At 44.0% G+C, this 13,557-nt stretch overlaps 2 protein-coding genes across 2 annotated transcripts; one reads left to right on the forward strand and one right to left on the reverse strand.

Moving 5' to 3' along the window:
* Window positions 1-353: 353 nt before the first annotated feature.
* On the reverse strand, window positions 354-3,667 carry LOC136450520 (tubulin beta-6 chain-like). The gene is given in 6 exon segments (XM_066450996.1): window positions 354-1,250; window positions 1,356-1,625; window positions 2,303-2,703; window positions 3,524-3,536; window positions 3,539-3,634; window positions 3,637-3,667. Coding segments are annotated over 6 exon segments (1,491 nt in total). The 3' UTR covers window positions 354-570.
* A 2,483-nt stretch (window positions 3,668-6,150) lies between these two features.
* LOC136453138 (DNA-directed RNA polymerases II and IV subunit 5A-like) lies at window positions 6,151-9,120 on the forward strand. Its single transcript, XM_066453713.1, has 4 exons — window positions 6,151-6,525; window positions 7,211-7,390; window positions 7,509-7,622; window positions 8,708-9,120. The coding sequence occupies exons 1-4, from the start codon at window positions 6,313-6,315 to the stop codon at window positions 8,831-8,833; spliced, it is 633 nt and encodes a 210-aa protein (XP_066309810.1). The 5' UTR covers window positions 6,151-6,312; the 3' UTR covers window positions 8,834-9,120.
* Window positions 9,121-13,557: the final 4,437 nt, after the last annotated feature.

The following is a 13,557-nucleotide window of genomic DNA, read 5'->3' on the forward strand; positions in this document are numbered from 1 at the left end:
ACCAAGCCCACTGATGTTCGATGGCCCTCTCTCATCATCTCCCCTCTCTAGTTCATGTTCTAGGACGGATCTATATGCTCTATCTCAAATAAAAATGTTTCACCCGCTATCCTACAGTTATAACAATTGACTCTTTCATCCATGCAGCATATTCTGGTTCCAATAGCGGTTGGGGAAAACCGCATTTGGCATCAACTGACTGTATAAAGCAGTAGCTATTAACATGCTGTCAGTTGCTTCGCCAACAGGGAGCAGCCGGTCTCCGAGCCATGTCAGAGGGCAATGCACGAAATTAATATTGGCATATTGCTGCATAATAAGAAGCGACACGCAAGGCTCAAATTCACACCAGGAACCTCAAACGCCAAGCATACTGGCAGCATAAGTATAGCATCGTAACAAGAGCAAGGTTCCATAGCACAAGGAAAATACAAGCATCAACAGCGACGGAATGGGCCACGAGGGTAGTACGCTAACAGTAGTAACACAGCAACAGTACGAAAGGGGACACCAAACTTATCGAGGTCTGCCTGCCCTTAACCCACCAGGCTTCACACGATCACAGCCTCCTCACATGTCGTCGGCTTGCACCTCCTCCTCATCCTCGTACTCGCCCTCGTCATCGGCAGTCGCGTCCTGGTACTGCTGGTACTCCGACACGAGGTCATTCATGTTGCTCTCGGCTTCGGTGAACTCCATCTCGTCCATGCCCTCGCCCGTGTACCAGTGCAAGAAAGCCTTCCTCCTGAACATGGCAGTGAACTGCTCGCTCACCCTCCGGAACATCTCCTGGATGGAGGTCGAGTTGCCGATGAAGGTAGACGCCATGGACAGGCCTGTCGGCGGGATGTCACACACACTGGACTTCACGTTGTTGGGGATCCACTCCACGAAGTAGGACGAGTTCTTGTTCTGGACATTGATCATCTGCTCGTCAACCTCCTTGGTGCTCATCTTCCCACGGAACATGGCCGAGGCGGTGAGGTAACGCCCATGGCGAGGGTCAGCAGCGCACATCATGTTCTTGGCGTCCCACATCTGCTGTGTGAGCTCAGGGACAGTGAGGGCCCGGTACTGCTGGGAGCCACGGGACGTCAGCGGCGCGAAGCCAACCATGAAGAAGTGTAGACGAGGGAAGGGGATCAGGTTCACTGCCAGCTTCCTGAGGTCAGAGTTCAGCTGACCAGGGAACCTTAGGCAGCAGGTGACTCCACTCATGGTTGCAGAGATCAAATGGTTCAAATCCCCAACTGCAGAAATTAACAAATACAGAGTGTTATCATACAGAGTAAATACACCAGTACAAGCATCTGCAACCTGAAGAGATAAAACTGAGAAAGAACGAGGCTGCTTACAGCTAGGAGTGGTGAGCTTAAGAGTCCTGAAGCAAATGTCGTAGAGGGCCTCGTTGTCAAGAACCATACACTCATCAGCATTCTCAACCAACTGGTGAACAGAAAGAGTAGCATTGTATGGCTCAACCACGGTATCAGATACTTTCGGTGAGGGGAAAACTGAGAATGTCAGCATCATGCGGTCAGGGTACTCCTCCCTGATCTTTGAGATCAACAGCGTACCCATACCAGATCCAGTACCACCACCAAGGGAGTGGCATACTTGGAATCCTGAACAAACAAATAGATTGAGTTAATGTTCAATGTAGCAAGGTAATCAAGTATAGTTGCATGGGCGATTGAAAAAAAAAACTTAATAAAGTACACATGGCAGCCAAGATACATTACACACGGAGGTGACAGTAATCACAGTCAAAACAGCTTGTTATGTACTTTTGAATGTCAATTGTTCAAGCAACAAGTGCAAGATAATACTACACTTCCATATAAATTGAAGAATATAAATTTTTGTTTCTGAACATGTGTCAAAACATGCCAACAGCACACAAGATAGATACAGAAATGTGAAATTACTAAGCACATCAGCAATAAGCCACAAGTATCAATGTCTAGATGAAGTGTGAAATTACTAAGCACATCAGCAATAACAAGGTATCAATGCCATTTAAGATGATATAGAAATACAGTACAAGAACTAAAACGAGCTAAATGACTCAGGTTCAAGAGCAATAGCATCTTCATAATAACAAGATATTGCAGTTCTAGTTCCCATGGATAGCATCAGTCAGATGGATATAATGTATCGCATTATAGTGAAAAAAATCACAAGCATGGTAAAAAACAGTAGGAGATATTTGGACATGTGCATCTCACTCTAAATTGCTTCAAAAACTGATCTAATCTAACAACTATAAGCAATCAGCTTTATCAACAATAAGCTCAAGTACCTTGCAAGCAGTCACAGTTCTCAGCTTCCTTCCTCACAACATCCATAACAGAGTCAATGAGCTCAGCACCCTCGGTGTAATGACCCTTAGCCCAGTTGTTACCAGCACCAGATTGCCCAAACACAAAGTTGTCAGGGCGGAAGATCTGACCATAGGGTCCAGTGCGGACACTGTCCATTGTCCCAGGCTCAAGGTCCATGAGAACAGCACGGGGCACAAAGCGGCCGCAGGAGGCCTCATTGTAGTAGACATTGACACGCTCCAACTGAAGGTCAGAATTGCCAGTGTACCGCCCGGTAGGGTCAATGCCGTGTTCATCACACACCACCTCCCAGAACTTGGCACCGATCTGATTGCCACATTGCCCTCCCTGGATGTGCAAGATCTCTCTCATCTTCGCCCTAGAAACAAGGGAAGCGCATAGGAATTAGTTTCAGATACTGCAACAAGCACACCAACCTAAAATACCGTGCCAAAGGAAAAAAAACATTTGCTAGATGTCACCCTCCTTAAGTTGATTATATCATGTATGTCTAGCCATTTACCACTGAACCAGAAAGCGAGTTCATATTGTCACTGCAGTTTCAGATCTGAAATGTCACTAAACTCGTGCTAGGATCACATAGAGAACCCTAACAAGATCTGGGGTTTCAAAACCATCTTATACACATCAATCACCTGAATCCCCTACTAATAAGTACTAAATGCATCAATATTTACAGCGGATCTAGTCGTTATTTCCTCGTGATAATAAATAATTTCTTGAGCTCAACCGTTCAAACAGTGACGTCAGTTCCAGATCTAGTTTCAGTCCTGAAATTTGTAGTCAAAACTGTACTAAGTTCTGATAATAAACCCACAAAGCTCTCTACATCTAAGTTCTAACAGTTACATTTCCTAGATCGAGTGATTAGTCACAAAAAAGGACCACGAAATTCCCCCCAAATCCAACGGTAGAGATCCCACTCAACTACGCAGAATCACCAAACTAATCAAATAATCTTCGTAGAAAAACAGAGATAAACAAGCGCTGGGCCAGGGCATTCCTAGGTGGGAAATGAGCAGATCGCCCGCAGATCCAATCCCATTACCGGTTACATCGCGAAAACAACCCAGAATTCGGCAAAAATCCTAGCTACGGTGCCACATCAGATCAGAAACAATGCTGCACCACAGCACAGATTGAAAACTCGATTACGAGGGTAGTTCAGAAATTCTTACGAGGTATGAGATATCCAAACTGCGAGGCAACTGGCGGCGAGAGAACGAGGGAGATCGGGGAGGCGGAGGAGGAGGCCGGGGGCGAGTGCGGCGTCGGCAGCGCGGGGTTAAATAGCCGTAGGCAGCGGTGGCCGCTGCGAGCATCCGACGGCCCGCACCCTCCCGTTCCGAGCCCTTCTCGCGACGCACGGCCCAGATCTCTTCCCCTTGCGTGATTTTCAAATTTCCCACCCTGCGGCGGCGAAGTACCCGAACTGCCCCCTGCAAATATCGCCGTTCCGTCGAGGGCCCGCAGGCAGCGTGACCCGTCCCAAGCTGCCCCGGGGTAACGTTTTCGCCCCCGCTTGCCCGCGCCTGTCCGCGCAGCTGGCAAACGCTGGGCCGGGTGAACGCCACCACAGGTTAACTTCACTGACAGGTGGGTTTCTCTAGCTTTGCGTTTGTTTTCGCTGGAACTTGTTTAACTTATAAGCTATATTTTTTTAGCCTATAAACAGTATTTTTTTTCTCCCACCAACAATTAGCGATAGCTTATCAGCGAAACCAACAACCTTTTGGTCCCTCGGGCCGGTGAGAGGTTATATGCCACCGAGGTGGGACAGGGCAGCGGCTGGGCCCATGTGCGGTGCGGGGCACTGTCGTGGGGGTACGCTTATTGGTAGGATTGGAGGTGGGTGCCGGTTGGTGCGACGTCCAGGTCCAACGTCCGCGCCATGGCTCGACCGGGCGGCGGGCCCGCTGGCATGTGAGTGACCGCTCAGCTTTTCCGGGGGGACTCACGTGTGGGCCACGTGCGCCGCGGTCGTAACAGTGCTCTGTTGCCTTCCTGTCGCGAGCTGTTCCACGATTGGATCTCGCAGGAGCAGAGGACTCTGGCACAGCGTTCTGTTCTTCAGTGTGGAGTACTTTGGTCCTGTGTGGTGTAGGCCGTGGCCTCATGCCCTCATGGGCAGGATGCCATTCTGAAGAATCTTTCTTTGGCCAGCGCGGCTTAGGTGTGAGGTCAGTGAATAAGTTGCTTTGCTGGAAGCGACCAGCTGGGGCCTGGGGACAAGCTCAGCTCAATGCTCATACTTACATGTCCTCCCAACTTGTTTCATTTCCCATCAAAAGAAAAGGAGGATCGTTCGTTCGGGTGGTGTTTCCAATTATTCGTGTTTTTGCATCTGGTTCCCTTTCATGTTGCTGTGAGCGTTCGAGGAATGAAGCCGTCTCGATGACAAGCCATCTTCAATGACCAAGGTTTCAGATGGCAGGTGGAGGAAAAGGAAACAGCTTGCTCAGGCCCAGTTGCTGCTTCTAAGAAACGAGTCCAATACAACTCGAAGGCTCCGTTCGCTTCGCTGAAAAAATAAGTTAAAACACTATTTTGATTGATTTATTGTGAGAGAAAAATATTAAAAAAACAAGTTGAAAAGACGAATTATAAGCAAATAGGGCCCAAAGCTCGACCCGTTTGCTCTAGTACACAGCACAGTACACTTGCAAGTTGCAAACCTGGATCTGATCGAGCATGGGCACTGAACAATCAGAGTGTCTCTTTCTAGCACGTAGTTTCTTTGTTTTTCACCTGCCAAGCAAGTGTAAACATAAAAGTGACACAGCCCTAAAGAAAAAAAAAGGAAAGAAAGAATAAAAAACATTCAGAATTAAAAATCTGTTTACCGTTCGATGACCGAGGCGGAGGCCACAGCTGCTTCCTGCGTGCTGTCGTCGTGCCGCAGGACCACACGTCATCCACAGTTCCAAACGACCACACCCACAGTGGCAGCAACATGCATGCATCAATGGGAAGGCTCGCTCGCCTCTTCGCGCGCATCCGGATAACGGGCCCACCCGCACCCGACCCATACCCACTTCACTGAGGCTAAACCTAGGGTCTCCAACACAAACGATCGTAAATTTTCAGATAGAACGGTATTTTTCTCTTACACAAACCAGCCAGTAGTACTTCTTCATAAAGCAGCAACGATATGAACCAGCCAACCGAACAGGCTTTATATAGAAAAACTCATTTTAGATGTTAGGAAAGGCATAAGTCAAATCTGACTATCCTCTCTCCTGAAGATCCATTTACAGAAAGGATTGTCTTTTGAATCTTATTGTTGGAGAAGACCAAAAATAGGTATTGAATCATTTGGCTATAACGCTACCCAAAAGACAAATGAGTTTTGTATTTTGGGTCGCGGTTGTTGGAGACAGTCTGAGAGAGTCTCTAACGAGTGACCGATATAGACACTTAAATCCAAAATGGATCTTAGATGGTACTGCATTAGCCTCTAATAGAATACTTATATATGAGACCTATTTTGAGTTGCAACGCAGGCACAACTAAAATATGAATATCTTTTCTTTTGAAGACTTATTTGTAAAAATAATTCTTTTATCGTGTTGTTGAAGAAGACTAAAAATAGAACATCGAAACTTTTGTCTATAGCTATAGACAAATATGAAATAGGTCTATTTTGGGTGATTTTGTCAAAAGATAGTCGTCAGCTGGTGCTGATACAATCGTATATGATCGTGAATTATTACTGGCTGATTTGGTGTGAAAGAAAAATACTTTTTCGGTAAATTTACGACCGTTTGCCACCTAGCGAACAAGCTGAGCGACTCTAGTGCTGCACAGGTGCGGCGCGGTCGCGGAGCGAGGACGACGTCACCTTCTTCAGGCCCCGCCCCGCCCCGGGGTAGGCGTAGCCGCGTAGGCCTCTCAGCTCGGGTCAGCCGCCTCGCTCGAAGTCGAACCAGAAAGCGAAGCAGAGCAAGCGAGGCGGCGGAGGGCGGAGATGTCGGCGGGGCTGGTGACCGACGAGGCCACCGTGGGGCGGATGTACCGGATCCGGCGCACGGTGATGCAGATGCTGCGGGACCGTGGCTACCTGGTGGTGGAGCACGAGCTCGCCACCAGCCGCTTCAACTTCCTCCGCAAGTTCGGCGAGTCCTTCCACCGCGAGGACCTCCAAATCAACAAGTCCAAGAAGAACGACCCCTCCGACCAGGTCAGTCCAAGGCTCCAAGCTCAGCTCTGCTTAGTGCTTAGCTCCCGATCCAATCCGAATTCACTCCGCCGCGGGTCAACTGCCCGCCTCCCCTGCTTCATGCCGCTCCTGATCGGATCAGACGGTGCGGACGTCTGTGGATAGCTGCTCGATCCAGCTCCCTTCACCTTTGACGGGCCTTTAATTTCATGGGGATCGGTGCTTCTCTCCTTGAATCCGTACCTCTGCTCTTGCTTGATCGATCGGTTCGATGTCCGGATCGCCATGGGTTTTCGAAGCTGCGGCAAACTAACTGCTTCCTGTGAAGAACACAAGCTTCAAATCACTGAGCACGGATCGAGCCTATCTTCTTCCTGATCGCAGCTAACGAATTAGATCATTCCGAACCAGCAAGTTCAGACTCAACCGCTGCAAGTAGTACTGGCTTGTTGAAGTGCGTACCGGCTACCGCAGCAATCCGTTGCCTGATCAGTATGCTTTCATATAGTTCGACATAGGTTTATGTTAACTTGTAAGAATGAACATCCCCAACACTGTCTGCGGTGCCTGCTAATTTGACCGAGACCAGAAAGCAATAACGCAATTTTGTCAGCAAATAATTCACTCCTTAATAGCAAAGTTCAGTATTTGAAGCTGCAGTTGGTAGTCCTCCTAATAGTGTAATTGGTTTTTATTCGTTGATCAGATATATGTTTTCTTCCCCAATGATGACAAGGTAGGGGTGAAGCACGTCAAGAAGTACGTTGAAATGATGACGCATGAGAATGTCTCCAGAGCTGTGTTGGTTCTTCAGCAGAACCTAACTCCATTTGCAAAGTCGTTTCTCATAGAATTGGAGACAAAGATCCATTTGGAAGTTTTCCAGGTTAGTTTGCAAACCAAGAAGAAGCTACTCCAATTTGACTCGCAGCATTTCTTGCTCCGAATGCTATTGTGCAATGATCTTCTATTTTGTTATTTCTGATAACTGAAGCAATGAACAGGAGGCCGAGTTGCTTATAAACATCAAGGAGCATGTTCTTGTTCCTGAGCATCAGGTGCTCACAAATGAGGAGAAAAAGACGCTATTGGAGCGGTACACCTTAAAGGAAACTCAGGTATTGCCACTTATTCACACTTGCAGACTTATTACTACTGCTCAGCCAGTGGGGCATCAGACAAAACGTAAAGTTTCAACTTTCTATAGCCTCAGCCATTTTAAGTAGTCAGTTTCGACTTTCAAGCATCTTCGGTCATTTTTAGTTCCAACATAAGTCTAGTTCGTGGCTAAATATTTTCTGGTAGAAATTGCCTAATTAGACAAACATACAGAGGTCGTCTGTTCCATGAGCAATTGAGCATGCATGGAACACGCTATGTTCTCCCTCTAACTCAAAAAGGATGCAATTCTACAATAGTGCTCAATCAAACTATCTTAAGTTCAACTAAATTTATATAAAAAGACATTAATGTTTTGTTATACTAAATAAGTATAACTAGATTTGTCGTTAAATACATTATCATAATATACCTACTAGCATATGCCCATGCGTTGCTACGGGAACCTTAAAATTTTAATGCAATTCAACACAGTAAAAGTAAGAAAAAAAATAGTAGATTAGGAGCCTCAAATTTTCAACGCAGTAAGAGAATAAAAAAAAGTGGGTCGAAATCAAGACAAATAAATTTTAACTTGGCTTAGCAACATATAGTTTCGAGCCACGTTCAAATAAATAAGCGTCAACTTTAGTAACAATGTCAAAATAAGTGCATGATAGATAAGTCCTCCACTTTGGTTAAATAAGTCCTCCACTTTAGTAACAATGTCAAATAAATAAGCATCAACTTTGGTTAAATTTAAGTTAGTTTAACTCTAACTAAGTCTAAAATTGCATCTTTCTTGGGATGGAGGTAGTATCGCGCAAGAGCAGAGTTTAGGAGAGTATCACGTGTTCACAAGACAGCAAAGCGGTGACAGGTGTAGGTGGGTCAGGCTGCCAGAGAATTCTCTGGCATCATTCTCTGCACTCTTTGTCGAAAACCACGTTTTCCTGCATTTTTCAGTATTTTACTAGCATTCCAGATTAACAACAGAAAGGATAAGTTTTTAAGATAGCATATGCATTTCGCCGTACATTCCAGGCAATTAGCATCCCTTCAAGTTTGTAACCCTTCCCTTTTCTGAATGCATCGGTTCAAACAGCTTCCAAGAATACAGATTTCGGATCCTATTGCTAGGTACTATGGCCTCAGACGAGGTCAGGTTGTGAAGATCATCAGACCCAGCGAGACGGCTGGCAGATACGTTACATACCGCTATGTTGTATGAGACAAAACGTCAGAACGCTGGTAAACTGAAGAAGAGAACCATAGATATGGTAATTTTTTGAAGCTACACATATCCCATGTGCTTGGAGACATCAGTATCGCTTTGTAGTAGCCACTGTTAACGATCAGTGGCTGTTGTGTAAGTGAAGTGAATAAGCCAAGTATATGTACCATACGTGAATTCTCATGTTGTACACTTTGTTTTATGAACTGTATAAACACTCAAATAATAAAAGAAACCTGTTTTCGGAGCGACAGAAGCTCCTGCGATCAGGATTTCGGATTTCAGCATCATGTTCTTTTATCAATCCTAGTCGAAAACACCAAAATTCACAAAATGAGGTCAAATTTTTGGCGATGCTTAATAGAGCTTTTCCACGATATAGTGATGTTTTATTTTAAATCTGTGTAAATACTTTTATGGTTATGTGTATCCATGCAACAAGTGTGAACCCCTGAAACACCCTATCTTTATTTATGACGATATATATTAAAGAGAAGTGATTTTCACTTATTTTTTTACTTTATCGATCATAATGCCCTCCACGCGCCTTTCCTATTCGGTGCTCATACAACATACAAGTTAGAGCAGCGCGTGACCGTGTCTAGCGTTGGTATGGACAAAGTCCAAGATGTATTGAAACAGATAATACGATTGTTGAATAATTCTTTTGACCCGTAAATCATCAATGTGATCATGCTACGAGATGTACATTCCGTTGTAACCTACAGACAAGTTTGCTAGTATAAAAATAAACTATGCCAACAACTAATTCGGTTCAAAGAAGACAGAAAAAAAACCTGAGTTTTTTTATTTTTATATTATTTAATTTAAATATTTTTTTTGCTAAAATACTTGTCTCCAACTCAAAAAAAAAAATGCAAAGCTTACTACTGCAGCCGATTGAACCGGCGGGAAGTACTTAACAGTTGAATTGGCAGAATTTTCTTTTCTCTGTCAGCTCATCTTAAGAAAATCATAACTTTTATATTTGTACTCGGTTAAGAATAAAGTTTATACGAAAGTTATAGAGAAAAAAGAGATCTACAACTTTGCAGTTTATGTATTTTTCATCTGAGGTTATTTAGATACCTAAAAAATAATATAATGTTCACATGTCTATTTGTATATCTGAAAATTAATTTGATTATTTAGGTATAAGATGGCTTTAAACAAAAGTATTGCGAACTACAAAATTTGTATAATTGTTGTTTCTATATGATATTATATGAAAAGTTATTATTAATTTTAAATATGCTGCACTAGCTAGTGGATAAATTGAGGCAATTTATTCACACCCTTACGTAGCACATCTTCTAAAAAATTATAGCTTTGTCATATAGTCACATATGAATATAAAATTTACATAAGAATTGTATTTAGCGATGAAATATACAATCTTGTAGTTCAATACATTTTTGTTTGAAACCATCTTGGTGCCAAAATAAAATTTATTATCTCAGTTCATATATGAAAGTTATGCCTTTTTTAAGATGATGTGAAACAAAAAAGAGAAAATTTCACCCAGTTCAATCGACGGTAAGTACGTTACGCCAGTTCAATAGGCGGCAATGGTATAGTTTTGCAATTTTTGGATTTGGACAAACATTTTTATAAAAAATAAAAAGGTAAAAAAAATCAGATTCCAGTATCGACTTTTTTTAATCGGTCTAGACCGAAAGTCCGAAACCAGTAAACCACTGGCGTGTTTGGAAGTGCCAAAGCCTTGGCAGGGCTAGCTTATCTTTGAATGGGCCTTTCTTCCCCTAATTTCAGACTACAGAGATGTGGCGGGCTTTCTTACCCTAAACCCTAAACAGGCCGCAGCCCTCGGCATATCTCTATCAGCATGTGTCAGTACTTAGTACTTGCTAATAGAAGAGAGAATTAGGCCCCCCTCCCAACAGCTCCAGCTTCTCTCACGCATTCACTGTTTGAGCTCTTTTTCTCTCTCCTCTCTTCTCCTCTCAAAGAGAAAAAGAGCTCATGTGAATAATGCATCAACAGTGAATACGTCAGAGAAGCTGGAGCCTGTGGAAGCTCTACCAAATGGGACCTTATTTCTTTGGCCATAAAAAAGGTTTTGCTTTCTTCCCTGATCCTTTTATTTTTGAAGTTACCTATTTGCCTCAAAAGTTATCTTTAGTTCTTTATACGGCCCTTCCGTTAGCTTTGGGACATAACGATGTTAAGTCATAGGCAAAATGAAAATTTTACCTTTGGACGAAAATAAATCAGTGCAGAGTTTAGTTTGTCTGTGACCATGCGAAATATTGATCAAAGTTAAACATAGGCAAACTAAACTATGTACTGATTTATTTTTCACGCAGGGTAAAATCGTCATTTTGTCTTTGAATTAACACCGTTAAGTCCCAAAACTAATGTATGGGTCATATAAGGTACTGAAGATAACTTTTGAGCCAAACCGGCAACTTCAAAATAAAAGGGCTAAGGAAGAAAGCAAAACTTTTTTTAAGGCCAAGGTAATAATTCTCTCATAATAGAAACATTTGCATAGTCCGTTATAATATAACATTACTTCGTAGATTAATAACCATATTAGTGCTACTGAAGTGTTTTCTAATACTCCCTCCGTTCCTTAATATAAGCCATATATATTTTTAAAGAAAATTCTAAAATATAGGTACGTATCAGCTCCCACGCCGATTAGTTTGGAAACCTTCCCACCATACATAGCACATGCCCCAACCAATCCTTTAGATTTAGTAAGCAATCTGATTGGGAGAGAAAAGATGGCCTGATTTTTCTTTTTTCCTCAGTCTCACATCCTTCCCCAAGCCGTGTGTTAATATTGGTGCTAAAAACTATATGGCTTATATTAAGAAACGGAGGGAGTAAAAAATTGGATTGGTTTGTTTGAAAGTGTTTTCGTGGGCAAGCGGCCTTAGCGGTGGAGCTAATTCTTCACTGAAGCTCCTTATAGTGAGATCAAGGTCACGAGAGAAAATAGAACTAACAAGCATGTTGCCACCAAGTTCAAATGTTGATGATCATATTTTGAAATATAATGTGGAGTGCCGTAGGTTCGTAACCACGGCTAGTGACCAGTGGATAGATTGGTGAGTCGATGTGTAGAACTTCGGTGGTTAGCACTTAAGACACAAAAGGAGCTTATCCTTATTCGGGCCTCGAAGCCCTACGTCCAATAGCGTTTTCTTTGTGTTAGAATGCTCAAGTTCTTACAATGAGAGAGAAAGAAAGATGATACGAGAGCGCTAAGATAGTTATGATCTAGGGTCTTGGGATTATGGTTCTTGTAGCCTTATATCTCAAAGGGCGAGGGGAATACACAGAGTATGGTTCTTTGTAGCTTCCTTGGCGGCTTAGGGAGTTCTAGGGGTTCGTTTTGTATTTCTAATCTTGGAGTCGTTAAAGGCGTCCAACGTCTCTTCTTTCGTGATCGCGCCGACAACGTTGGAACAGTCCCTGACATCGCATACAAGGGTCTGGAGCCGGTCGTCAGAGCCTGGAGTTGTCATTCCCAGGCCCGCCCTTCCCTTGGCGTCCGTCGCAAGCCAATGAGGGAGAAGCCTTCGCAGGAGATACTGGCGTGGGGTCCCACGACTTCATCTCTTCCTCGGTGCGAAGAGGTTGCGTGTTCCCTCTGTCATGTTGTGTCACGCCCCGAGAATGATTGCTCGCCAGGTGTGGCCGACAAGGCCTCACGGGGACAAAGGGACAGAGCTCCACTAGGACCAATGGGTGCTGCGGCTTTGCTAGTATGTCAAGCTCCTCCCGTCAGAGCTCACCGAAAGATTCATAGAGCGCGTGTTTAGTTGGTGGAAGTTTGGAATTTGGGATACTGACAGCCACTTTTCGTGTTTATTTGACAATTAGTGTTCAATCAATGGACTAATTTAGGCTCAAAACGTTCGTCTCGTAATTTCCCAACCAACATGTGCCATAGTTTTTGTCGTCATGCACGTCGCAAGATCGATGTGTGGTATTGTACACTTTTGGATGGTTAGGACTAAGACGGCAGAGTCGTCATGGAATGTCGGTCAGGACGACTAGGCATGGGGCCATTGCCACCGAAACTACCCTGTCGGTTCGGGTAGGGGTCGACGGACGAAGCCAGGTTACGTCGCTTAGGAATCCTATAGTTCCTCTAAGTGAGGGATTTGACCGTGGCCCTGACTCGAGGCGGCCCCGACCGACGAGGCTATCCATCGCTCGAGTTATCTTGGACCCAGCGGGCCTTTCTCATTATCCAACGGGACGCGCCGAGTGCACCCGCGGCGTGTAGCCCCGAGCTCCTTGGCCGATTAGAGAGTCTGTCAAGGGGTAATTATGCTATTATGATATTAATATGGGGATTTAAGTAATCCTGCGGTTAGGTACTCAACATAGAGTTTACCTCTATTTTCCTTACAATGACCAGTCTAGCCACAGATATACCGACCATTTTGACTAGCACTAGAATGGGATTTTTAGGCTTGATTGGCACAACTCCAAACAGGCAAACAAGCGAAGGAATTCTAGCAGAGAGGGACGAAAGGACCACTACTAGTGTTTGGTTCCCTCTGCTAAATTTTAGTTCTTGTCACATCAAATGTTTAGACACTAATTTAGAGTATTAAACATAGACTAATTATAAAACTAATTGCACAGATCGAGATTTACGAGATGAATCTATTAAGCCTAATTAGACTTATGTTTAGTCCTTCTAATTAGTATCCGAATATCCGATGTAACCCATACTA

This window comes from Miscanthus floridulus, chromosome 5 (assembly GCF_019320115.1).
Source record: "Miscanthus floridulus cultivar M001 chromosome 5, ASM1932011v1, whole genome shotgun sequence".
Classification (NCBI taxonomy): Eukaryota; Viridiplantae; Streptophyta; class Magnoliopsida; order Poales; family Poaceae; genus Miscanthus; species Miscanthus floridulus.